The 26,775-nt window shown below is 39.2% G+C and overlaps 1 protein-coding gene across 1 annotated transcript in view; it reads left to right on the top strand.

The window, feature by feature from the left end:
- Nucleotides 1-26,775, top strand: part of col7a1l (collagen type VII alpha 1-like) — a 76,852-nt gene that overhangs the window by 6,516 nt on the left and 43,561 nt on the right. The window contains exons 2-47 of the mRNA XM_026146767.1: nucleotides 737-930; nucleotides 4,324-4,504; nucleotides 5,076-5,235; nucleotides 6,523-6,616; nucleotides 7,649-7,822; nucleotides 8,094-8,257; nucleotides 9,015-9,144; nucleotides 9,230-9,346; nucleotides 9,481-9,636; nucleotides 9,930-10,046; nucleotides 10,143-10,289; nucleotides 10,383-10,502; nucleotides 10,724-10,882; nucleotides 12,199-12,312; nucleotides 12,466-12,615; nucleotides 13,118-13,255; nucleotides 13,592-13,738; nucleotides 14,281-14,400; nucleotides 14,971-15,117; nucleotides 15,645-15,935; nucleotides 16,031-16,170; nucleotides 16,593-16,716; nucleotides 17,143-17,286; nucleotides 17,391-17,578; nucleotides 18,906-18,986; nucleotides 19,083-19,100; nucleotides 19,201-19,224; nucleotides 19,394-19,459; nucleotides 19,938-20,018; nucleotides 20,395-20,421; nucleotides 20,525-20,569; nucleotides 20,690-20,764; nucleotides 20,890-20,985; nucleotides 21,190-21,216; nucleotides 21,404-21,457; nucleotides 21,590-21,661; nucleotides 21,758-21,817; nucleotides 21,936-21,971; nucleotides 22,090-22,134; nucleotides 22,321-22,356; nucleotides 22,490-22,534; nucleotides 24,069-24,140; nucleotides 24,219-24,251; nucleotides 26,009-26,080; nucleotides 26,202-26,261; nucleotides 26,367-26,402. Coding sequence (XP_026002552.1) covers nucleotides 855-930; nucleotides 4,324-4,504; nucleotides 5,076-5,235; nucleotides 6,523-6,616; nucleotides 7,649-7,822; nucleotides 8,094-8,257; nucleotides 9,015-9,144; nucleotides 9,230-9,346; nucleotides 9,481-9,636; nucleotides 9,930-10,046; nucleotides 10,143-10,289; nucleotides 10,383-10,502; nucleotides 10,724-10,882; nucleotides 12,199-12,312; nucleotides 12,466-12,615; nucleotides 13,118-13,255; nucleotides 13,592-13,738; nucleotides 14,281-14,400; nucleotides 14,971-15,117; nucleotides 15,645-15,935; nucleotides 16,031-16,170; nucleotides 16,593-16,716; nucleotides 17,143-17,286; nucleotides 17,391-17,578; nucleotides 18,906-18,986; nucleotides 19,083-19,100; nucleotides 19,201-19,224; nucleotides 19,394-19,459; nucleotides 19,938-20,018; nucleotides 20,395-20,421; nucleotides 20,525-20,569; nucleotides 20,690-20,764; nucleotides 20,890-20,985; nucleotides 21,190-21,216; nucleotides 21,404-21,457; nucleotides 21,590-21,661; nucleotides 21,758-21,817; nucleotides 21,936-21,971; nucleotides 22,090-22,134; nucleotides 22,321-22,356; nucleotides 22,490-22,534; nucleotides 24,069-24,140; nucleotides 24,219-24,251; nucleotides 26,009-26,080; nucleotides 26,202-26,261; nucleotides 26,367-26,402 — 4,659 coding nt within the window. The 5' untranslated portion in view covers nucleotides 737-854. The remainder of the gene's footprint in view (nucleotides 1-736; nucleotides 931-4,323; nucleotides 4,505-5,075; nucleotides 5,236-6,522; nucleotides 6,617-7,648; nucleotides 7,823-8,093; nucleotides 8,258-9,014; nucleotides 9,145-9,229; nucleotides 9,347-9,480; nucleotides 9,637-9,929; nucleotides 10,047-10,142; nucleotides 10,290-10,382; nucleotides 10,503-10,723; nucleotides 10,883-12,198; nucleotides 12,313-12,465; nucleotides 12,616-13,117; nucleotides 13,256-13,591; nucleotides 13,739-14,280; nucleotides 14,401-14,970; nucleotides 15,118-15,644; nucleotides 15,936-16,030; nucleotides 16,171-16,592; nucleotides 16,717-17,142; nucleotides 17,287-17,390; nucleotides 17,579-18,905; nucleotides 18,987-19,082; nucleotides 19,101-19,200; nucleotides 19,225-19,393; nucleotides 19,460-19,937; nucleotides 20,019-20,394; nucleotides 20,422-20,524; nucleotides 20,570-20,689; nucleotides 20,765-20,889; nucleotides 20,986-21,189; nucleotides 21,217-21,403; nucleotides 21,458-21,589; nucleotides 21,662-21,757; nucleotides 21,818-21,935; nucleotides 21,972-22,089; nucleotides 22,135-22,320; nucleotides 22,357-22,489; nucleotides 22,535-24,068; nucleotides 24,141-24,218; nucleotides 24,252-26,008; nucleotides 26,081-26,201; nucleotides 26,262-26,366; nucleotides 26,403-26,775) is intronic.

The following is a 26,775-nucleotide window of genomic DNA, read 5'->3' as shown; positions in this document are numbered from 1 at the left end:
ACAGTGCACTCCATTTATGACTTATCCTGTCTCTGTTTTGGCTGTGATCAAATGATTTATCGCTGAGTTGTATCCTCAAGGTTCTTGTAACTTTTATACCTTTGAATAGAGGACTTTTTTTCATCACTAAACAGCATGTCATAAACAGTTTTACACATTTACGCCAACCTGTATGTTGAAATCCCAGGAGGATCTGCTTTGTAAGACAGCTACAGTAGATTATCAACACAATAACATTAAATGCTAAGTGCTTTAAATCAACGGGTCCTTATTGGACAGTATAAAAACCCCTTTGATGCTTTAATTTCCTTGGCGTCAGTGGAATTTGTTATAAAAGTGTTTACAGGGAGGCTCCTGCCTGCACCTGGACATATAATAATTATCAAACACATTATGCACTTGTTAAGGACATGGAAGTGTATAAGAAGACATCCGAGTTCATGTATAATATGACATGAAAGTTTCTAACCTGGACCTATTTATTTGATTAGTATGCCAGTCAGTCATTGTTACATGTCTACAAGTCTCTTGAGTACAGCAGAACTACGCTGTTAAACTCTTCTTTGTGTATTACTGTAATTAAAAAAAAATACTCTTAGCAAACACCAAAAGCTTGGCTTCTGCAGAAGAGTTCCAACTCCCTCACAAATGAAAAAAAAAAAAAAGCTGATTATGTTTATCTTTGAGGGCCTGTAATTACTTTTTTCTTCTTGTTGTTCTTTTGCATATTTTTCAGATAGGAGAAAAGAAAAGGTGGGATTGATGACTGTGAAGTGCAATTTAGGAACTGCATTTGTGAAGAGAGGAACTGGGGAGGAGGAGAAGGTGACTGAAGGAGGAAGACGAGGAAGAGTATGGGTCACTCTTCTGTGTGCATCTTTCTACTGTCCCTTTATCTGACTCATCAAAGTGTTGCAGCGCACGCTGAAGGTGAGTCGTGATATTTATAAACCTGTACTGCATGCTTACAGAATTAATTTGTGTGAAATTTCCCTTCTCCTATAGCACATCAACTTTCCTCCTTACTTTTTCCACCCCCTCAGTTACTTGATGATTGATTTATTTAACTCAGTGACTCATGTTTGCAGTCATTTTTCTCCATTTAATTTTCTGTCTGTGAAAAAAGAGTTAGGTACGTATTATTCTGAGTCACAGCCACGTGTCCAATTGTTAGCTTGGTGCACAGATCTATAAATTAGACAGGTTGGATGATCAGGCCAAGGAAAGGGCAGGTGCTCAATGAATAGAGTCTGTGCGAGTGCTCCATCATTAAATCTCCACACCTGGATTGGTACATGGGGCAGACACTAGCCCAGCTACAGTTTCTCTCCAGACTCTGTCTAGTCAGGGAATTTAAACATCTGCTGCCCTCATGTACAGTACAGCACTCTGTCAGCTACGCTGTCAAACCCATCCCCCTAGATACAGTACTCCAGCCTCAGGTGCTATTGGATGTCACCAAAAGGTCAACGAGCCAATCAAAAGTTAGATTTCCTCCACTTGGATTGTGATTGGCAGAAGGTGATTGGTAAAGTTGTTGGGCAGAATTATGGAAGGTTATAAATAGCCCAAGAATACATTAAAAGCTGTGCTTCCTATGCAGGTCCTCCTACTGTTGATTAATTATAGTTTTAATTGTTAACCCAACATTGTTCTTAAGGTCCTGTGTTTCATAAAACACAGGAAATAGGTTTGTATAATTGTCATTAAATAATCTCATCTCATACAAGCAACAAATAAGCAATAATGTATGGAAGCTGCTTATTGTGAGAAACAATCAGATAACTTTAACCCAACTTTTCAGCATCATTAGTGCTTTGTAGCCTCTTTTAACTCAGTGATTTAGATCCCACAAACTTACTGAGAGAAGCAGTTTCAGCCACTTTTGCCAGCTGTCTTTTCTGCAGCAGTAAGCAGCTGTTCTCATTAAATAAGCTATGACAAACTCACTGTGCATACCTGCCCAACACTAAACAGCATGCACTAAAAAATTAGCAACTGGCTCATTGGGAAAATGTAATATAAAAAAATCCCATTTTAATCTCAGTAGTTGGTGGAGCCCAAGACAAAAATACTGCCGTGCTGCCACAATGACTGATAGCCCTAGAAAGCAAAGGGCCCTTAGGCTTATAATAGGCTTTATTGAGCAACTACTTCCTGTTCTCACCTATGTTCTTAACGATTATTTTGTAGCACAATACATGTTATTGTTAATTGCATTTTTATTGATGTGTGCTCTCTGATGGGTTACATCTTATGATCTCATGTCTTAATCTTGTCAGAGGCAATTGGAGTAATGCATCAATATTTCTGAGGCTTTTTCTTTCTTGGCAGAATTTTCTGCAGCATATGCTCAAGCCACTGGGCTACATCTAATGTGGAAATCAGTGGTGGTCCAACACCAAGGTGTATGCAACCTTTGAGATATCAACATAGATAACCTTCAAGAAAACCATTCCTAATCTCTCAGCATGTTTTGTGTCCTTATCCTGGGCATGTCGATCTCACCTGCAAGCCTAGACAGACGAACTTCTGGATAATTGATCTTGTTTTCCATCCCAGTCTGTGTCTGTCTGACAGACACCAACCTCCAGCTGCTTCTTTGCTCAGTCTTCACAACATTTTATGTGCGTTTACTAAAATCCTTCAAGTGTGAAATGCATCCAGTAAATGGAAAAGCCACATGTTTATTATAGGGTAGGTAGTTGCTTTTATGAGGCACAACTCGGACCGGAAAGTATGAACATTGTTTTATCTCTTCAAAGTGCATCAATGAGTATAAGTCCTCGCTAATAGATCTGCTGTTGCTGAATATATGATACTACAGCTTCCAAAGATAATAGCGCTTGAGAGGCCTCCATAATGCTATTCCCGGTGATATTTTGTTTCCTTGGTGTATGGCCAGAAATGTATAGGTGTGTGAGGAGGAACATAATGTTAGGCCGCTATGGGCTGAAGACATATGTCACCCCCAGTGAATCCTGGGATTGCAGCCAAAGGAAGAAGGGTGAGATAATAGAGGAGAGAAAGCTTGATAATGAAATAGAAGACAGCAGAGAATCGCTTATCACTTACAGAACAATCAGTTGCGCCTATCTCCTATTCACTAGCCTAATCAATGCTGTTGTCACTTTGGTTTATTGCATATGCAATACCAGAATATTGACTTACAAGGTGTTTGCAGACACAGCAGTTTGTGCATGTGAATATGTGTCGGTGCACTTGCGTATTCAGTGCACCAGTTCACTCAAAAAAGCATCTAAATCCCATCAAACCCAGCAGATTCTTATTTTAAATGCGTTTGTTTGCTTGGGCAAGGGTACTGACCCTGATTTTGGGTGTGTTTACCTTATTATTCTAAGCGTTTCTCATCGCTGTACTAAAGTTTTATTGCTGGAGTGCTCAGAATATTGATAGTCTCTTTGGCTCACTTGTGTCTCATTAAAAATTCATAAGGATTTGTGTGAGGCTCTGGCTGCATGACAGAAGCAAATGAAAGGAATCCCCTCAGCAAGGTGGAACAAGACTGCTATCTGGTGGTCAGTGTAGGAATTAAAGATGTCTGAAGCAGCAGGAGGCTAAATTAGTGTTTTTGAGGTTTCAGAGGGAAACCCTTAAAGATAAATGTAATGGAGAATTACATTTTGATAAAATGTCTTATTCAAGTCTTGAAACCAGCAAAAAAAGAAAAAAAAAACCCAAATTCAGTAGCTGAAAATGATAGATTGCATTTTTAACTAAAGGATAAAATATTCAAATATGGCTTGGGCAATTTATAATACTAAAAGTTATTAAAGTAGCACTGATAGTGTTAGATAATAGATTAAAACATTTAGTTAATGAGCTCAAATGAGGGCAATATTAGTTAAGTAAATTAAAAAAAAAGTGAGTTCTGTTTAAAACCTCACTTGGTTTTCTCAGTCGGTTTTCAGAGAACCGATATTACCCTGGTAACCAAACGATATGTGTCAGTAAACCACGGTGTAAAGTGCCATTTAAGTGGTTGATAACAGTTTCTACCAATCTGTAGGCAGCATAGCTTTCAGGAACTGTTGGGTATTTATGTAGAATTAGAATTTGGAGAACTCACAATCCACGAGCCATAAAAATACAAAAAAGGATATAGAGAGTATAGAGATATATAGAAGTTTCACCTTTTTTGAAGTTACTGACGAGGTAATGGAATAATAGCTACGTATTAGTATTAGTGCATTTCTTTTTAATTCTTGAATCTTCTTAAAATATATCTTATTGTGTCTTTCTATGCTTCATGTATATGCTACCATTTTACACATATTAATTAATCTTTTCTTCTTTCCTCAGCATGCAGGACAGTGGTTCAGGCCGACATAGTGTTTCTGGTGGATGAGTCCTGGAGCGTGGGTCATAAAGACTTTTCCAGAATCAAAGACTTCATCTCAGCCATCATCTCCTCCTTTCAGGACAATGTGGTCGGAGCTGATGGGGTCCGTTTTGGAGTCACTGTCTTTGGGGATGTTCCAAGGTAGAAGTCAGTCCTGAGCTTGGCACATCGCATGAACCTTTGTGGCAGCTTGGCATAAATTATATTCAGCTGTCTTTTCTACATGATCACTTTCTATGACCACTGACAGGAGACGTAAATAACACTGATCATCTCTACATTATGGCTCCAGTATCTAGTGGGATATACTAGGGAGCACATGAACCTTTTGTCCTTGAAAGTTGATGTGTTTGATTTGTTACAAGAAGGAGAAATGGGCAAGGATAAGGATTTGAGCAAGTTTGTCAAGAAACAGATGTTGGTGGCTAGACAACTGGGTTGTCTGCAGCTCTTCTGGGCTATTTTTAGTCTGTAGTGGTTGGTATCTATCAAAGGTGGTCTGGGGAAGGAACACCAGTGAACCAGCAACAGGATCATTGATGCACTAGGGGAGCAAAGGCTAGCCTGTGTTGTCTGATCCAACAGATGAGCTACTATAGCTGAAGGAGTTATTGCTGGTTCTGATGGAACGGTGACAGAATACACAGTTCTGTGGTCTAATGTGGAAAAATGTTTCTATCTGATCCAGTTTTGTGCTTCTATGTCCATGCAGGATGCGGATTGCTTTGACAGACTACAATTCCCTTGAGGAGGTACTCAGAGCCATCAAAGACCTTCCCTATGAAGGTGGATCCAGGAGGACTGGCATGGCACTCCAGTTTCTGGTCGACTCTGTTTTCAGCCCCGTCATCAGGCGGGATTCTGTCCCGAAGGTACGCTGCTTTACACAGCGAGGTGGATTGTTATACACTGAAAAAGAGAAATTTAAATCTTGGATATTTTTGACAACATGTTGTTTCACAGGCTTTGGGGGAAATTATTGATTTGAGATTACTACCCATGCTGCAAAAACATGCATGTACTGTCTGTTTCGGCCCTGTGTGAAAGGAAATGACTAGTCAGGAATCTATATTTCCACTCCACAGGACATGTGGAAAAAACAAATAAACAGGTTTACCATTCTCACACAGCTGTGAATCTGATTAAACCATCGTGTTATATGCTGAGAATACAAATTGATAATATTTGAAAGGTGCAACAGGGAACAGGATTTATTTTGCTTTCTCTGGTGCTTTGGAGGAAAAATAAAAGATAAAGAAAATACATTTTCCACCACAGATTTTCATCGATTATCAGATGGAGATAAGGCGTGACTGCTAAACATCCAACAGATGGTCATCCACAGTGACTCAACTTGGTTTATGCCAATGACCTTAAAAAAACAAGTGTTAAATTGGGCTTGGTGCATTTCTTGGATCCTAACAAAAATGCCACATTCACCAACTTGTCTCAGAAGTTCCTTGTCAAATATCCAGATACACTTTCTTTCCCACAACTCTCCTTTTCTATCAGACACATTTCCCTGACAGTCTAATACTGTAGTGTAGTCACAGTATAACACAGCTGGTTAGCATTCTAATCATTTCTCTATCTCTGTGTGCATGTGTGAATCATCTTGCTACAGCACACTGGATATGGGAAGGTGGAGAATTGAGGATTAGGCTGATATATTGAATTGTACAGCATGCAAAGCAGCAACTACATTCTCCTGTGGATGCTCTCCACCTCCCTTCCTCACTGACTGAGGGGTGAACTTTGAGTGAACTGAGAGAATTTTCCTTAATGGGGAAATTATTAGACTCAGCTGCAAGCCAGCATCCTTGAATTCCACTTTGAGTTTGGGTCTGATTTATTTAATTATGTTTTCAATTATGTGCTAAACTGCATCAAAAGGCTTTGGAGGCTTTCATGAGAATGGTACTGTTTGCATGGATGCTCTTTTAACACAAACAAATGTTGTTTGGAGGCTTGATTTAAGCCTCCAGTGATGCCAACAATAGTTGAAAACAGAGGTTGAAAGAGAGCAGCTGAAAATGACCCGTATGTGTTTAAATATAATACATTTTACTAGCTTTATATTATGCATTCATTTATCAAGAATTAGCAGATCTTCACATTATTGTCTTTTCTTTACATATGCCATTTTCTGTCCTGTGCAGATTGCTGTTTTGATCACAAATGGACAGTCGGACGACCAGGTCAGTGCTGCAGTCAGAGCAGTAGCAGACAATGGAATTACTGTCTTTGCAGTAGGTGAGTGTGGAAGTTGCTATTGTGAATTCTTTCAACATCCCCACTGCAGCAGCCCTTCAGATTTTATCCAAGCTCTGCCCGCTTATCTGCAGTGTTTGCAGTTAGAAATTCATGTCCTGTGCATTTGAATTCATTGGATTCAGTGTGGGTATTTGTGTGTAGGAGTCTTATTTCTGAGTACCTGAGCGCGCTCATGCTTCTGTATGTATACACACCAAGTTTACTTGCACATACAGTACCTTGCCCTTTTCCCCCTACTCACAGGCATAAGCACACAAGCCCACAACTTACTCCTCACAGCCTGCAGCGATGCAATAATTACTGCTCATTAGCCAATGGTGTGCTAATCGCAGTCATTTTTCATTAGGCAATTCTGTGCCTTCCCAACCCACCCACCCCCACCACTGACACCGAAACCTGCTCCTCTCGTTTATCACCACCGCGTGGCAGCTCGACATGAATCTTGACCGCTAATGCAAAGCCAATATTACCTGTAGAGCTAGAGCAGCCTGGAAAGCATAAATTAAATTATGTCAGCGCCTCCCTGCTCTATGCAGCCTTAGACCTCGTAAGAAATCAACATGCACATTCATGTTGTTTATGTGCAAATTTCATACTGTAGACAACTTATTCAGAGTTGCAAAATGCAAAAATCTCCCAGTGGCATTTAGGGCCCACTTGCACAAACTGAGATTCGTTCCAGAAATTGAACGACTGTGGTTATTTATATGTAAAATATATGTGTATATGGGCACATATTGGAGCTTTTCATATTGAATCTGTCAAAATGCAACACCTCCCCCTGGTGGAGATCAGAAAAAATACAAACAAAACCATTTAATATCCACACAGTGTGCATTAATCGAGTAAACTTCCACATAATCAAAAATTTGTTAATAATACCTTTAAAAAAATCTTGTCATATGTGCACATTTTTTTTGTTTATCATCTTGAATTGGTTATGAAACATTTTTATGCACCTTGGCATAAAAGACTTTATTTCATTATCTTCTTATTTATACTGAAAACCAGGCCTCACGGGGGTTGATGAGGCAGAGCTTAGGAGGGTTGTGTCGGAGCCACATGCCGAGCATCTATTGCCGGTCACTGATTTCTCTACCATGGACACCATCCTCCCCAAACTGTCCCGCAGAGTGTGCCTCACTGCCTCTGAACCCCCACGTCCTGTGAAAACTTCCCAGCCTAGTAAGTTCTTCGTAATATGCTGAAAAAGCTGCCTACTCACTGACAGCTGTTTGCATTTTCATATTGACGAATTGTATTGCACTCTCGCACTTGAAAGGTATAATAAAAATGAATAATAACGTTCTTTTATTTCACTGTACTCTGCAGCTTCTTTGCTAACATAATCTATCTTGTAGACATATTTTACATCAACTTGCATATTTTCTGCTCCATGTTCCGCTCCTCATCCCGTCTGTCTCATCACTCTTTCTACACTTACTTTTAATCGTAGGCGAGGAACGTGTGGTGGGTCCCAGAGACCTTCAGGTTAGCGAACTGGCCCACAGTTCTCTTAGACTGACGTGGAGCCAGGCCACGGGTGATGTCACCGGATATCGCCTCCTGGTCACTCCACTGAGCTCGGAGGGACAACTCCTTCCTGTGCAGCAGAGGCAGGTGAGGAATTGTCCATAGATAAGGTCACTGTTGCATTATTGTTGAGCTAGAGCATGCAATATGTCATCATACTGACTTTCATAGACAGTAAAGCATTTAATTCATGAATTAGTTGGACATCTCAGTTTTTTTTTTTACTGCTGATTAATCACCTCACTCTCCATGGAATTCCTCTTTAAAACACATCGATTACATGAACTTCTCATATTAAAAGTTAAAACAGCTGACAACAGCAGCTCACCCCTGTGATCAGTCTAAGTAGTGGACTCATTTCAGTGAGATTTATCTCTCCTGCAGTCATTGTGTAGCACTCCAAACTCGGTGAAACATTTACAAAAGCAATCAACATGAGCAGTCGTCTCAATGATATCAGTGCTTCTTTGTTTCTGCCTAGATTCTGCATTATGTTATAAAACGCAACATAAAACCTAATTTAATTATCGTGGACAAAAGTCTAAACAAACTGTAAAGATGTCAGTGGTTTTTAGAGTTAGATATATAAATGAAATTGAAGCAATAAAGGCAAAACAGCAGGATATTTATGTAAGCGTACTTCCCAAAAATGTCTCTCTGTTCCATTGCAGAGCCTCCAGGTATGTTTATCTTCTGCTCTGACTTGATCATTCTTCCTCTTAATCAATCATCCTCTTCTAAACATCATTCTGTCTTCCACTTTATGTCTCAGGGAAACACAACATACACACTCAAACATACACACACTCAGATCCTTTTGTTCTGCTGTCTGTGTATGTAACAGATGGATCTGAAGGCAGATGTGAGCACAGCCATGGTGACAGAGCTGAGTCCCAAAACCGACTATTCCCTCACCGTCTATGCCATGTACCCAGGCCTCATAGGAGACTCTGCGACAATCAAAGTAAAGACAAGTGAGTGTCTGCTCATGCACCTAGTGTCTCTATTTTTAATTGTATGCTGTCATCTTTCCCTGAGCAACAGGTGTCTGTCTTTCAGCGCCTTTGCCCGAAGTTTCAAACTTCCGTGTTATTGAGGAGGGCCTGTTCTCCCTGCGCCTCGGCTGGACACCCCCCCAGGGGAAGCTAAATGGATTCAAGATCTTCATCCCGAGATGTATGCTGACATAAGTGCATGCTAGATGTTAACTTTGTTTCCAGAGGGGTTTGTTGAAAGAAAGCTGTAATGGGTTCTAATAAAGAGGTTTTTTTTAAAGTATTATTTCTTGTGCATTTATGATTGTTCTCCAGCCAACAGACCAGGATTCATTTATGAGCAGCTGCTTCCCAGAGACATTTCCTCTCATGTGATTGACAGTCTGGAGGAGGATAAGAAGTACACTGTCAGTATTTATGCTGTGTACCCTGAAGGACCAAGTAAACCGGTTTCAGTAGTGGGGAAGACATGTAAGTTTATTAGCTTGGCTCAAAACCCCATCATTATGTTCATTTACATAAACAGGAAAGCCAGAGAGCACGCTCCGGCACACTGGAAGCAGTTTATTAACTGCTTTAAATGTCTCTTCAAACAACACCTAAGAGCAAATATTAAAGTGCAGTACCACAATATTTCCACAGCAGGGTGGTATTGTTTTAGTAAAAAATATTAGCAAGCAGACTCTATTCTCTACTCTGTCATGTCATTGTGTATAATTTACCTAAATTTACCTTTGCATGTATGTGTGGGATGTGCTTAATAGTGAAGTTGGTGCCAGTTCATCAGTTTCTGGTCCAAAATGCCACCACAGACACCGTTCAAGCAAGGTGGGCATCAGTTAAAGGTGCTACAGGATACCGTTTGACATGGGCATCTACAGGTATCGTGGTTAAGTACCTTTCTTGCGAAACAGCTAAAATGCGAAATATTTAATTTAATACATCTCTTTGCTTAAATGTCACTTTATATCTTGTAGAAGGCCACATAGAAAACATAAACCTCGGGGACAATTTTAACTTCTACATGATACAGGGCCTCCACACAGGCTCTGAGTACACCATCACCATCAACCCCATCTTTGGAGACATTGAGGGGCCTATCACCACTGCGAAAATCAAGACATGTAATTAAAAATTTTCAAAATAAAATTGCACCAAAGCAGTAGATAAGATGCATAACAGTCCTCTTTGTCTTTCACTATCTCTCTTTCTGTCAGTGGAAAGTAGTTCAGTACAGACTCTGAAAGTATCTGCTGTGAGCACAAGTACTGCAGTCGTCTCATGGAACAGTGTCCCGGGGGCTACAGGATACAGACTGGCATGGAGACCCACCCCAGGTGATTTATTCAGTCACTATTGTCTGCCGCTGTTTACCCTTGTTTTTTGCAGATATTCTCAACTCGGTTATTTTCTCAATGGACACTTTAACCATAGCAACATGACAGTAGCTTGCGATGAAATACAGGGAAAGAAGGAGGATATTTGCCTCTGATACGAAGTGAAAGTTTGAAGTCACTGAGGAATAACAGACTAACTGTAATGTTAATATTATTTCTAGAGTTTGTTGGTCGGGATCGTCCCAGACAATTGGCTCTGAACACCAGCACTACACAGTACCAGCTGAAAAATGTAGCCCATGATACGGAGTATGTCCTGACGCTTTACGTGCTGTTTGGCGCTGCGGTTGGACCTGGCATCGCTGCCACCTTCAGAACTTGTAAGTAACCTTGTTCACCAGACATCATATTCAAATGTAGGAATAAGCCATTTTTTCATCTTTTTCAATAGACTTTTTTCCCCCAGAAAACTTTTGGGTGTAGCTTTAGTGTTTATTAGAAGGAAGTAAAGATGTAATAAATATTATTTTTAAAAATTGTGTTCCACACTTACCGGAGCAGCTTCCCAGGATGCTTACTGGCTGTTATCAATGAAATCTGACCTCTAGTTGTCTTGTTCCTCTGTGCGGCGTCATCTCAGTCATTCAGTAAGTATAATGGCGAGAGAAAGAGATCTGGTTTTGTTTGATTGGCATGTGGCCATGGTAACAGGAGTATATCTATGTTCTTATGGTGCTATGTTTCCTCAGTTCAATATTGCTTTACCATTCTATTGCAGACACACACATACAAAAACACTGGGTAACACTCTATAGAACTTTTTGACGCGTACCCACAATAGCCCATAAGTCATAAGTCACATTAGGTGCTTAGTTAGCTGGAAAATATGCATTTTTCCAGCTTCCCATTATGTGCCTTTTAGAGCTCAGGAACATAGGACCCTTGGGGCACAGGAATGACTCCATTTCAACCACAGTTCCTACTTCTGTCACTTCTCTTAAAGTCTAAAAGGGTTTTTTTCATGACTGAAACTAGAAAGCTAAATCGTTTTTCAAACTTCTCTGTATTACTGAAAGTACTCAGATATGCCAGCTTGCACAGTCTATAAGCAGTAGAGCTGTGGAGCTGTCCCCATTATTGGTTCTCTGTTTTGTCTGTTGTGGGTGCATGCACACAGGTGACGTAATAATGATATCACATCATTCCACTGATATCCAGGAGCACTTATATCAAGCTTTCACTATCAAGCTAACAATGCCTGGGACGAAAAATATTAAAAACTAAACATTAAACCTTATAAAGATGAATGCAAACAAACCTTGAAACCTTGATAAGAAATTTTGATATGTAAATGGTTCATGAGGAGAGAATTGAATTCAGTGGTGCAATGCACAACGAATTTTGGGGGCAACACTACATGCTAAACAGACTTTTTTGTTTGTATTAACCATGACCACACACATCGTCACTGACCTCTGTTACATGTGTAACCACACCCGACGAATTGGTGTCCTGACACTGAAGTGAGCAGTGCGTTTAGTGATCAGCAGACTTTCAGCAACTTCCAAAATGGGCTTTAAGAAAAAAAGTCACGATGAGGAAATCAAAAACGCCAAAGATTTGTGATTCATCTTTTTTACTTGAAACAGGGTATTTATAAGATCAGTCCTTGATGTTTTTTCTTTCATTTTTTCAGCTCCTTTGGGTTATGTCTCTAACTTCAAGGTGACATCCTACACAAGCACCACTATAGATGTGGCGTGGAGTCCCATCGTTGGAGCCACCGAGTACAAACTCTCATGGAAAACAGGTAATATATTTATACCTATTCCTTCCCATTACACCATTTTAAAGCATGCCAGCATGCCAGCCCGATTAAAGACCCTCTATTTACCATACATTATCTTTACAACAGATAGATGGATAATTTGTCTTTTGTTTTGTTTTCGTCTGATGCTTGCAGATAATAGCAAACCCCAAGTCCAGTACCTGGATCGTAGCATCCTCTTCCATCGTCTCAAAGACCTGAATCCACAGTCTACCTACACAGTCACCATCTGTGCAGTGTATGGCAACTCAGAGGGACCAGAAATCTCCTTATCTCAGCTCACAGGTACTAAACATATGTGAAGTCTCAGTGACTTTGAATTTATCATGAGCCATCTTTAGATCTAAAATGGCTCTGTGCAGCTGTGCCCCCATCGTAATTAAATGGGAAGGGTACGGCAAAGTTCCCCAATCTGTGCCACATAAACCCTCGTAAGTGTCGCCGTTTGACTGACATGTCATGTACTTTGGTCTTCCCGTTATAACCACAGTTCCTGCTGCTGTCACTTGTAGTATGTGTCACTGAGTCCAAGTCAGCAGGGCTGCTATCATTCTATCACTGTCACTGTCAGAGTGTTATTCCGAGCTTCAAGTGCTACGTTTATTACAGTGTAAAATAATAGGGAGGGGTAAGTAAAGTCACATCAGCAATTTTTTCAGATATTTTAATCACATATTTTATGATTTCTGGGTCCTTAATGCATTGTGATGTGAAAAAAAAATTGTCACAGCTTTATGGTATAAAACCTGGATTAACATCTCCTGTGGTCATGTTATGTTATGCTTAGCTGCAGTGTCAGAGTCAGATCCAATCCAGCCAGTGAGGGAGGTGAAGGTTGAGGACATTGGAGTAAATTCCTTCACACTATCTTGGAAAAAAGCATCAGGGGCTTCTGGATACAAAATCTCTTGGATCCCATTTCTTGGTAAGAAACCACATAAATAAACCACCCAAATGTGTATTCTAATGCCTCAGGCTATGAACAAGTAGACATAATATACAGTAGAATTACAACTGCATTTACATCTCTGGATCAGAGAAGCTGAGAAAAATTTTTTTCACTCGGGTCGATGAAAATATTAAGCATGTCTTAAATTAAAATATTTGCAGTATTTTCCTATTACAGCATCTAGCAGCATAATGAGTTACCACTCCTCAGTTTAGACTCTTGTGACTCATTGTATAACAGTTTCATCCGTAAATGACTGCAAACACGGTTGTTTGACACTTTCATGCTGGATTTAATTATTCTGTGCACTAGGGGGTGATGAGAAGTCCCATGTGGTATCGGCTGATTTTGCCTCCTACACCATCCGCAACCTGCGAGAGAGCTCAGCTTACAAGATCCAGGTGTCCTCCATGGTGGGCAGCAGGGAAGGAAGCGCTGTCCTGGTCACAGCACGTACCTGTGAGTCCTGCCTGGCCCTGGTAGTAGGGAACAGTCTGAGTTTCAGGGAAATGTTCAGTAATATATGTTTCACCAGTTTCCTTAAACAGATTATGTGTAAATGCCACTACGGTGGCTTAAAATTTAGTAGATTTAAAAGTACCTCGTATTGAAAGTTCCAATGAGCAGCTACCAAAATGCAAGTTAAACACTTTGAGTCAACTCAAAATCTTTTATCAGAGGCTATGAAAAACTTCTCCAATTACTTTGAGCCTCATAAAATCACTACGTTTAAAATGGTTGTATTTCAGGAACAAGTCATTCAAAACTTTTGTCAAACCTCTTGAGTCAAAGCTGAAAGTTTGCACTTCAATCACATATTGATGGCCTAATTTAAAATCTAATGTGGTGGATGCAAAAAAAACAACTTTTATGTACATATATGCGCCTAATACTGGGAATGTTAAAGTTTATATTCATTAGGACGTATGATATAATAAATCCACCTAATGTCACTTGTTTCTTTATGTCATTATTCATCAGAGCTATTTTGTGTGTTTCAGTGGATCTTCCCAAAGTAGAAGGATTTGTTGCTTTGAATACAACAGATAACAGTACTGTTCTGAACTGGACACGCGTAGCTGGTGCCTCAGGATATCGCCTCTCCTGGAGGCACATCTCAGGTCAGTAAGCAACCACAACTTGATAAAGCACCTTCTTATAATTCATGCAACTTTCTTTTAGGCTCCAGAGATGAATTACATATTATGTAAATGATATTACACTGCATACAGAGACCTGCCATAAACATTCTTTTATTTAGCAGGTCTTGGTCTGAAAAGGCAATATTTGCCTGAATAAAACACAAGTATCCCAGCATGCCAGGAATAATTGTTTAGAGATTTCAAAGTGTTTTAACCATGATATGTCTTTTGTGAATAAAGTGGCAACATAAGCACCCTTTTGTTAATAAGGTGAAAAGTCTTATTAACAAAATTCCTAAAGTAATATTGTCATAATTGACAGAATCTCCGTACATGTAATTTGTCACCAGATGTTCAGATATATCATTTTTATTTGTAGATTTGACACATTATTTTACAGGTTATTAAAAAATACTGTTTGCTTTCCTTTTTATACACTCAAATCCATTTTAGTATAAAGATTTATTTTCCTATTTCTTATTTCTTGAATCCATACTGTCACAAGTGATCACTTTGCAACACCATGTTTTCTATGTATGTTTTTTTCAGTGTTTGACACAAAAACAGAAATCCTTGGCCCTGGATTCACCTACTATAAGATCAGTGATCTCTTGTATGGCAGAACATATCTTTTCACCATCAGACCTTTGTATGGAGAAGTGGAGGGGCCTATAAGCACCATGTATCAGAGAATATGTAAGACTCTCTCCAAGTTGTTTGACTGAATCACAGACATACACTTCAGATCCTTCTGTTTACTTTAATACATCCACTGATCAGGCTATAATACCTACAGTCACATCACACTATACTGTGTGTGTATTTTTATTTTTGTAAGCATAAAATTGACAAAGCTCAAATTAGCTTCCTGAAGAAAAGAAATGCTATCTTAGCTAAGTGTTAAGCTATTTAGCACTACATCTCTCATATGGCCATCTTATTCTAAACTTCATGAATGCTTTAAAATGTTGAACCTATTTGTCTGACTACCCATGCATCTTTCTTAGCTTTCTATTGTCAGCTGTTCTGTTTGTTGATGTTCAGTGAACACCTACAGGAGCTTTTTCCTAAGACTGGTACAAGCTGAAAACCCAAACTGAAGAATGCTGCAGCAGTGTTTTATTGCTTCCTTTGCAATCCCATTTGTTGTTCCAGCAAAGACTCTGTTTGACTCCAGAGACTTCAAGCGTTTGATTTATTTGTTATGGTTCTGTGTATCACAGTGGGACCAGCTCGCCCAGCGTTAACAGTCCAGCCTGTGCCACCTACAGTGCCCCCCCATTCCCCACCTAACACTGGGGACTCCCAGACTGCCTCTATCATCAACACAACCACTGCTCAATCACCCATGAGGACCACCTGGCACCCTGATGTTGTGCTTCCAACTGAGTCCTTAACAACCAAGAAGCCCCACGTTCAGCCAAGTGTCACTGAGGGCAAGGCAGGAGCAGTCACGTCCTTTCGATTAACCACACTGAGTAGAGTGACAGAGAAAAAAACACCACCACAACCAGGTATTTTAGAGATTCTCTTATATTTTTTCCCTCATGCTAAATAATATGTAGCATATTTTTTAGTTAGAACTGTTTTCTGTCCTGTTTCTGTCCAGTGTGCGGTAAGACCAAAGCGGATATAGTGTTCTTGGTGGATGAGTCGTCGAGCATTGGCACTGACAACTTTAGGAAGATGAAAGACTTCATATTTCGAGTGGCTACATACTTCCCCGTAATTGGTTCACAGGGCACGCAGGTTAGTTGCTCAGTAAAAACTTTTCTTTGTACTGTGCTGAAGATAAAACTTTCAGGTGTTTAATTTTATCACTTTGGCTGTGAGTCTGTTTAGACAATTACAAATTGGACTCGATTGCAGTTTTTGAGTCATAATAGCTGCCCGGAAGGTGAGTCTCATGTGCAGGCTTAGACCATTAGCAGTAACATAATGTGCTCTTCTCCACCAAATGGGCTGAATCAGACTCAAACATTGGCAGAAAGGAGACACATGGCATAATGCCATTTTTTTGTCAGCCAAGGAGGCAAGCACAAGCAAATATATAGTTCTTATGATCTTTGTTTTGAAGAATGAAGTTTCATCACAGTCAGCTGTGATCTAAAAATCCTTTATATTGCTGTTATGATGATGTGCATTTTCTCACTCTCTCAATCTTCTTTCAGATAGCTGTGGTTCATTACAGCGATGAGCCTCGCATTGAATTCCGCCTTAATGACTTCAAAGACAGAAACTCTGTGCTCAGGGCTCTCAGAGCGCTGCGTTATGGAGGGGGCAACACCAAAACCGGTTGGTGATACTCACACAGATGTGCACCATGCTTTGTCTCATTTTGCCAGCTATCTTCAGTGGGCCAGGAGCCTCTTTTACTATTTCCTGTATTGAAAACCATAGCCTTTTTAACAGGTGTCACACTGTTCTGTTACCAAACACCTGCACACTGACTGCTGATGTAGTTAGTATCATATGAGATGATCTTTTATTGTGCATGGGCAAATTGAATTTTGTGTAAAAAAAAGAAAGAAAGAAAAGTTGTTGAATCAGTGAGATGATACAAGAATTCATATGGTCCAGGACCACAAATAATAACATGGCTGAAGAATCTCATTACAGTGCTGGAAAACTAGCAAACATAATCCACCAGAATTTAACCAAAAGTCATATTACTTTCTCTTAAAACTTATTTTTTGTTGTTTTTGTTCTTTTGTTCCTCAGGAAAAGGCATCAGCTATGTTCTGCAAGAACTGTTCCAGGAGGCTCATGGGATGAGGCAGGATGTACCCCATGTTCTGGTTTTGTTTACAGATGGCAAGGCCCAAGACAATGTGGTGCCACCCTCCAGAATTGCCCGCGCCTTGGGTGAGTTATAATATAAACTGTTCAAAACACGTGAACGGATTTTTCACTCATTAAAAGTTTAAACTAAAATATTCAGTTATCATGTTACGATTGTGTCTCTGTAGGGGTCAGCGTCCTGGCAGTTGGAGTTTCGAATGCAGATCGTGAAGAACTGAATAAAATTGCAGCTCCCACCAGCTACAAAAACATTTTCTATTCACCAACTTTTGATGATTTTCCCTCCGTGGAGAGAGAATTTATCAGAAGCCTCTGTAGCGACGAACTCATCACAGAGTTCAAACTACAAGATGAGGTGAGGTAAAAAAAATAAGGCAAAGGTATTGCTTGTCTGTCTGTAAGAAACTAAAACAAATAAATGACTGTAAATGTAGAAAATCTTTGTTCATAAGCGATACATACAAGTATGCGTTGTAGGAGATTTTGTTGTATTGGGACAGCTTTTATACTGTGCCTGTAAAGTGAACATACTTGCACGTGTAGGTGGATCTTCTAAAACACCTGTGGAGCCTATTATTTGTGTCTAATGACCATGTATTACACAGAGGTCCATCCAGTTAATTTTAAATTTGCACACAAAGGCTCTGCAGGTGAGAAAACGTCACCATTCTTTACTTGACGTCAGACCGGAGGACGTAACTGCAGACTCAGCCCATTTCTGATGATGTGTTTTGAGAGGCTGGTTTTTCATAAAAGACAATAGACCTGTCCACATAGATCCTCAGCAGTTGGCTCCACTGTCCCCCGTCTTCACACACCTTGATAATAAATAAAGCCTCTGTGAATGCTGCTGATTTGAGCTTCGCATTCAATAATGAAACTCAAAATTTCTTTTCTAAAAATGAGTAGGTGTGGTAGAAACGTCATAGATTTCCTGGTGCAATCAGTAGGAAAAAACGGAGCTCTGCAGTGTTCAAGCAGTTGATTTTTTTCCTTTTGTTGTTTACTTGTTGTCGGGCCAGCACCTGCCCCTCTTTTGTTGTGGATGTACATGTATTTTTCTTGTTCATATCCTGAGCACATGAGCAATCTTGCGGTGTGGTAGCCAGAGAACAATCAACTGCACATTGTAAGGAAAAAAATAAGCAGGTGATTTTTGATTTTAGAAGAAAGGAGGCAAAGACAGACACACCTGTTTTTTTTAGTTTTTTTTTTTAGGTGCAGCAGATAAACAGCTTCAAATTTCTCTGAATCAATATCACAGATAGAACTTTCCAAGTCACTAAGTCACTTATAGCGACGAGCATAAAAAAGTGTCCTAACTGGGAAATTCAGCAACTGGCACTACATGTGGTGTCTCTGCTGCTTAACCAATTAACTTTGAAGTTTCTTTCTTCAGGCCACAAGACTACACGTGTGAAGCTCTGAGATCCCCCCCCTTCACTGCAAACAGTAGCTTTACTTTTATGACTCAAATAGTGAATAATTCATTCAGAATTTTTGGTAGCACAAACAGACTACATCTCAAATTTGTTATACAACCTTGTGTTGCATAATAGGAATTCAAATTATTCTTGACGAGCAAATTCAAAGAAGCTTTGTAGTGAGCCTTCTCTGCTTCTGTAGTCTACTTAAAAGTCAGTTGAATAGTTTGTAATGCATTCATTTTTTTTCATTTTCAGGGTGCTCAGCTAGACACCCCCACTGATGACCCAGAGGAGATGCTTAAGCCCGAGGGTCCATGCCTAACTCAGTGCATGAAGGTTTGTTTGATTCTTTCTCCTGCAAAGTTATAATCGTGAGTTGTTAAACCTTGTTATTCTGCAGTGATTAATCATATGAATTTTCTGTTTTTTCAGGGCCAAAAAGGGGAAAAGGTGAGTTACTGTATTTGACTCAGGCAAAAGTGATGCATTTTTTCCTGTAACATTTCATAAACTTATTTCTTTATTTTTTGATAATCTTTTATTCTTTCAGGGAGACAGTTTGGGTCTTGGTCTGGTATGTTTGTTCTTACTTTATGTCGCCTTTTAAATAATACGCTTAAACTTTATTCTCCCTTCTATTCAGTTTTTCACTGGCCCCGCTTCTGCCTTGTATATTCAGATACACTTTTTTACTTATCATCAACCAAACCTTTAAAAAATAACAATTATTAATGTTGTTGTAGAGATTCAGACAAAGCCCTGGAGAGTTTGATCCTTTCACATCTTCAAAAGGAGAAAAAGGAGAAAGGGTAAGCATCAGCACATACAGCATATGTTAATTGTATGTGCATGAATATATGTACATAAATAATAATAAGGTTGTTTGTGCACATTACACATAAATGCCTTAGTTATTATTTGTTGTCTTCAACATCTGCCCTTTATTACCTTATACTAGCACATGCAGTATGAGTGACAAAAAGCAAAATAGTTTTAGCAACAAGAGTTGCATGTAAACAAAACATGAATTAAGATGTTTGTAGAGCATTTCAGCTTCAAAAGTATGTGAAACCTCGTCTTTTAAACCATTTGCATTAAATTAGTTCCCGTGTACTGTCTTCTTTGAATTCAGTATATACAATTAGTGTTATGTTTAAATGCTGTATCGAAACCACTAACAGTGCAGTAGTATTTGTGTCCCTCTGCAATTTGTTATTTAATATATATATATATATTTTTATTAATATTTTTATTTTCAGGACTGACTCTAATGTCTTAATTTGACAGGGACTTCCTGGAACTGACGGTGTTCCTGGTTTGCCAGGTCGCCCAGGAAGAACTGGACCACCGGGTTCTGCTGGCCAACGGGTACCTAAAGTCATATGAAAATGATTTTACAGCAGTATAAGCAGTCCTGTGCAAAGAGTGTATGCACAGCTCTCTTGAGGTCCAAGCATTTCAGTCAGGTTGTGGTCTGAACTTCGACAGGACGTACGGAGATGGCCTCACATTTGATCTACTTATTGCAAGGAGCAAAGTTATCCCCCCTCCACCACCGTGCTTGACAGTTGGCATGAGGTGTTTGTGCTGATATGCTGTGTTTAATTTGTTGTGCAGTGCATCATAGGTCTGCATATAGTGCTACAAGAACGTTCCTTTTCTCACGCTTGTATATCCATATAGAACAGAATTTCACACTTATCTGATCTGAACCTGAAAATATGATTACTTTCTAAATTTCCAGGGCCCTACAGGTGTTCCAGGTGACATGGTGAGAACAAAATATCTGTAAAAAAAAAAATAGATTGATTAATTGTGTCATCTATATTCTTTGGAGACTGTAAAGGATTTTTGAAACAGTCTTTTCATGGTAGGGTCCACCTGGGCTCCCTGGTCCAAAGGGACAGAGAGGAGAGAGAGTAAGTGTAATCCATGCATTTAATTTTGCTTTCTATTCATGAGACAGATGTTTATGCACTTTTAAGATTTGTATGCTGCAACAACAATGAACAGAGTCTTTTTTTTTGCCTTCCTCTCAGGGAGAGCCGGGATACGTCATAGCTGGTACAGATCCAAATTTTGTGCCCGGACGAAAAGGAGAGCCAGGCTCCTCAGTGAGTTTTCGAGAAGGCAAAAAAAATAAAATAAAAAATTTCCCCAAAAAACAAACAAATAAACAAGTAGTTTTTGAAAGGTAATCTTTAAGGCATTTTAAGATACTTTTAACTGCATGTTACAGGGTCCCCCAGGACCTCCCAGTCTTCCAGGGGTCAATGGAGCTCCAGGTCTGCCTGGTCAGCCAGGATCACCGGGGCCACCAGGAATAGCTGTCAAGGTAACGTAAATTCAAGGGAAGCAAAGAAAAAAAAAGGGCATTGTAATTACACCCCACCTTTTTTTAATTCATGATGTTTTATAATGCCTGTCACTGCACATCACATAATGTCAAGACAGCTTGGAGTATTTAGTATGAAGAGTCACAAAGATGTTTTGACAGCACAGTCCAATCAAAGCTGCTTCTACTGTTTGCACTTCGCAGGGAGATCCCGGAGAGCCGGGTACAAAAGTAAGTATGAAGGCTGTCTTCTTGTCGTTTTATACATTTGCTCAAAAAAAACCCCCCGAATCCCTACTTTTAATTTACTTTCATAAATGTTGTATATCAGCCTATTTTCAAACCGCTTGGTTATTTTGTTATATAATATGTCTTGTTGTGTTTGCATATCTTATAATATTTCATTTATTTTTGAAAGGGCTTACGTGGGAAGCAGGGCGTGAAAGGAGACAAAGGAGAGCCGGGAAAAGATGTAAGCACATAGCTGATAAAATGATAGTGTTCGGGCAGCTTAGTTAAGAAAAAAATAAAACAGAATTTGAGACGTTTCTGTGCCCGCTTTGTCTCTCACATCGCAAACTGACACATGTGCAAACTGCTGCAGGGCATTGCAGGTTTGCCTGGTCCCATTGGTGTTGATGGGGGACCAGGACTGCCAGGCCAGAAAGGAGAAAAGGTAATTTTGAATTACAGCTTTTGTGCTTATAAAGACCCTAAGTGCATAATTACTAAAAATACTTTATTGTTTGTAATATTTATTTTTTTCTTGCAGGGTGAGGAGGGAGTTGGCATACAAGGTGTTCAAGGTCCTCATGGAGAGAAAGGAGAGAAGGTACCTTACAGCAGACATGAAGGACACAGAGTTTAGTCATCAGCTTGACTTTGGAGAATAGTCTGCACTGCATTAAAGACTGGATTATTTGTGTGTTTGTTTTACTTTTGTCATGCAGGGAGATATTGGATTAGCAGGACCAGTTGGCCCAAAGGTACCAAAATATACATTTTTAAACTCAGATTTTTGCTAATATTCTAAAGTAATCTAAACCCCCCTTATTGTTAAAACTTTATTGTGGGTTCACATGTTTCTTCACTTTGTCTTTTAAGGGTGAGCGTGGAGAGCAGGGCATCCAGGGAATCATTGGACCTCGGGTGTGCACTTTATCACCAACTGAATAGTCACATATGACTACCCTGCATGTTTTATACTTAAATGCATATAAATGAATTGCACTTCCTTCTAATAAAATGAAGCAGATTTATCACAGATAAAAGTGAAGACTGCATAACAATCATTGATGAATTAATTTAAAGCAAGTGATTTATTTATACCCGCAGGGGAAAAAAGGAATGAAAGGGGAGCCAGGAGACAAGGTGAGTTCATTCACATATAAATTCTTTCTGCTTTACAATTATCATGCATATGAATGTGAAGATTCATTTTAGATTAACAAGAATAAGGCTGCTTACAAAAAAAGTGTGCGTTAACATTTTCTTTCTTCTTTAGGGAGACCAAGGAGAGGTGGGACCAATAGGACCACAAGGACCCCCAGTGAGTGAGGATTGCATCTTATACAATGTGGCATCAGATTTATTAGTAATAATGATAATAATAATAATAAAAGTTTAATTATACAACGCTTTTCAAAACACAGTCACAGTTTAAAGATAAATAAATACAGTTCAACATACAGACACATAGTGACACATTCATTTCAACAGACACACTTTTATACACACAAAAAATATAAACTGTGGCCCATAATAATTGCGGAAAGCTAACTTATAGAAATGAGTTTTCGTCATTTTTTAAAAGCAAACCAATCATCCTGATAAGCTAAGAAAGGCTTTTCTGAAACCTCATTAGCGTGATTGGCTCTTGTTTTAAGGTAAGAGCATGGAACAATTAAGAGACCTCGATGAGATGATCTACGAAGTGATAAGTTGAGCAGACACATATATAGTTTATGTCAGAGATCTAAAAGTTTAAAGGTTTTAAGAGGTTTAAAAGAAAAGAGAAAATCTTTATTGTCAGACAAAGACTGAATTATCCTGCTACTACTTTTTGAGGAGTATGGATGAGACTTTCAAACCTAAGAACACTGCACCAACTTTCAAGCATGGTGGTAGCAGCATCATGCTCTGGGGTTGTTTTGTTGCCAGTGGTGCTGGTATATTGCACAAGTAATGGAATAATAAATAAGGACTGTCTCCAAACACAAACACTGTAATGTCCTTTCCAAAGTCCCGACCTCAACCCTTTTGAAAATTTGTAGACTATGCTTAGTCAGGAAATGCCAGAAAACCAACCAGTTTAAATGAATCCTACAAATTCTGCCAAGAGGACCCCAGCCAGAATTATCCTGGCGGGATTTGTGATCAGTTGTCGATGGCTACCTAAAGCATCCCATCAAACTGCAACTTGCTGAGACACATTTAACCAAATATCAGTATATTAGAATATGCATATATTTGAACCTGTATGTACACCTTCGACTCTGTGGGGATTAGAGAAGATCGAAATAAATTGGAACAGATGTTAAAAGAATTTATCAAAAGCTATAAAGAAATCTAAAAAACAAGGGAGGGGCAAATGCAGTGTTTTTATTTTGCACCAGCTCTGAAAACTAAAAGACTAGCTTTAAACCTATTAATAACTTTTGCTAATGTCTCCAAGCAGGAATTTAGATTGATGAATGAACAAATGAGGAAGTCATTTTGTTCTGGGTTTGGAAGATTACACTCTATCAGAGATGGTTATGATTGCATACATCCACGAGCCAAATTGTCAAACCTCAGTGGGTATGTTTTGCAAATGGGTCGTTTTTTTCTGCTTCAGTGATTTTTAATTTGAAGCAGCATAATCTTTTGGAAGAGATTGCTACCGGAAAAACTGTCATCATGAGGGCCATCTTCCTGTGTTTTGTAGTACGCTTTGTAGTCATTCAACAAGATTAGTTTTTATGATAAAAAGAAGAAATTGGTTTTGATTTGTTGGGAACAAAAATAAACAGCTTTTATCAGAGAGGCTTGGAGTTAACGGTCACAACAGAAGTGGCACTGACAGTTCACCTTCACATTTCTAGGGGCCTGCTGGACCGATGGGATTAAAGGGAGATGAAGGTCCAAGAGGACCTGCTGGAGACCCGGCGAAGGGTGTAAGAAAACCATTTCATATATTTCAACCTAGTATATAGAGGTTTTGCTATTAAACTGTCTTTTCCCTGTCACAACAGGTAATTGGTCCAGCTGGGAAAAAGGGGGCCAGGGTAAGTTACCAGTATGTGAGCTTTTTCCAGAACTTTTGCTGATCTGTTTCTATTTTCACCACTGAATTTTCCAATCAGTGTATACTACATCAACATTCTTCCAAAACATTGTTTTCAGCTAAATTACAGACTTCAAATATGTCAAATAGCCTTAAATGTCCTTGAAGAAATGCTTAACCTGTTGGGTTCTGGGGAAGGAGGTGATGGATATTCCAGCTGTCATAGGACATCAAGGGTATGGTCTGGATAGTTCTCAAGTCAATCATCGGGCACTATATATTCTTAATTACATAAGGAAAAGTTAAGAAAGGTGCTTTTAAAGTCACAGCATCCATAATCTACACCTTTATCATATGAGATTCCCCCATAGTGTTACTAACCGGCCTTTCCAGGCGATTCCTTTTACAGTTTGACTGGCTGACATCTGAAAAGGGAAACTGGTGTCTTTCTCACCATCTACCATATGCTAACTTCAGCCTACCTGATCAAAAGCTGTGGGATATAAAGCACACAAAAGAGAAAAAGCATGTCACCAGCAGTCGGTGCAGCTAGCTACCTGTATAATTCCATCTCAGCCTTCATTTTTGCCATCTTCTTATACATGTTTCACATTCAGGCAGGCACCTGACTGGTAATTGGATGAACCCTGTGTCTCATTGCACTTAAAGAAAAAGTTACATGTTGGTGGAACTGCAGTCATCAAGGAGCAGACGCCAACATTTTGGGGGTTCATTCATTACCTACACTCAGCATCTTACTTTTAGTAAAATCAGACAGTTTTTGTCTGTTTGATTTGAAATACTCCTTCCTTCCTGAGACATTTTTGGACAGTCCAGGGGTTAGCTGGCTAGCAGGATTTTAACAATCCTTTATAGATTTAGAATTCTGAGTTTGAGCTAATAAATTCTGGACAGTGGTACAGGATCCCTTTTTGTAAGCCTAACCTCTATAAACTTTCATTTGTCCCTCTGTCAGTTTAACAGATACAGATCAGCAATAGGGAGGCTGTGATATAGATTAGCTTTCTTTTAATTAGATCTATGCTTACTAGTTACTAATGGTTGTGGTTTTTGATGTACCCATCATCTATTCCAGGGTTGCTTTTCTTTTATGGGAAACAATGAAGTAATCATAGTTGCTAACCACGTGTTTCAAACCTGTGAGATAATAACAGATAAGAACCTAATATAGAAGTCATGCTGTGGTAGTTGCAGTCAGCTGTGAAACCTGGATGATTTAATTTTGTTCTTTTTCAGCTGCGTACAAAGAGACGTTGCAAACTCTGTGTAAAGTGCAATTATAACAACTTTTTCTGTTGGTACGAGCTGCTCGTCTGCAGTTAAGGCATTTAAGATTAAAATAAGGAAATTACTATTAGTTCCAGGTAAAGGTTTTATCATTGAGTAAAAGGATTTAAACTACTGAAACTATGGGTGCTGTAACACCTTTTTTAATTTCTTCTCACCCAGACTAAGCTGTGTGCACGTATTTATCTTAAGTGAGTTAAAATAAATCAGCCAGAGGTGAGTAATTGAAAACATTGTTAATTAATTGGTGTATTTTTGCAGACTCAATCTCATGGACCCGCTTATCGAACACAATTAAAAATTTTCTCTCATTAGCTTTTTCAGGGAGACTGAATGCTCTGTTGGATGGCACATAATTAATGACAGTCCACAGGGTCCATTTAGAGTGGAGAGAGGTTTAGCCTTCTCTTATCAATTGATGTACATGTGCTCATGTATGTGTTCTCTCAGGGGGACATCGGTCCAGTTGGTTCTACAGGCCCTCAGGGAATAAAGGGAGAACAAGGAGACAAGGGAGAAAAGGTTGTTATGGAGAGATATTGTCCATCATGGTCATTTCAATTTTATTATTGCAGGATTAGAGCAAATAGAATAACTGAATATCATTTTATGGTACGGTTATGGTTTGTTTTGATATGTGCAGGGTAGTCCTGGTTTTGGGATTCCAGGACAGCAGGGGCAAAAGGGAGAAAATGGAGAAAGGGTGAGTCATTTGATTCTTTAACGCTGTTGCCATCCTGGAATCATAAAGCAGGAAATTGCTGTGTGTTGTTGTTGTTAGATGTTTTATTAGTTTCATTGTTTACAGGGAAATGTTGGTTTATCAGGAAAACCAGGACAAAAGGTGAGTCATCACTGGTTACATTAAGTTCTTCTCATGAATTATTTTTTCTGTAAACAATGGGTCAAAATACTACATGCAAGGTGAAAACAAGCAGTAGTATTCAAGAACACATAGACTATAAACACATACATTAATTTTGTATTTTTGGATTGACACCTTTGCTTAATTTTAGTTTTTCTTCTATACTTTTTCACTAATTTCCAGTAATAGGAGGCAGATGTGAAAAAAAAATCCACACAATCATTCTATGCAGTCTGCTGCATTTGGGAAATTTGCACAGTACGTTGCTACAAGTGAAAACAGAGGTTTTGTTGGTGGGCTATTCAGTGTCATGTAGGGGTCTACCTGAAATTATGTATGATTTGTTGCGTTT

The sequence above is a fragment of the Astatotilapia calliptera genome, chromosome 17, assembly GCF_900246225.1.
Source record: "Astatotilapia calliptera chromosome 17, fAstCal1.2, whole genome shotgun sequence".
Classification (NCBI taxonomy): domain Eukaryota; kingdom Metazoa; phylum Chordata; class Actinopteri; order Cichliformes; family Cichlidae; genus Astatotilapia; species Astatotilapia calliptera.
This window is presented reverse-complemented; position numbering and strand designations above follow the sequence as displayed.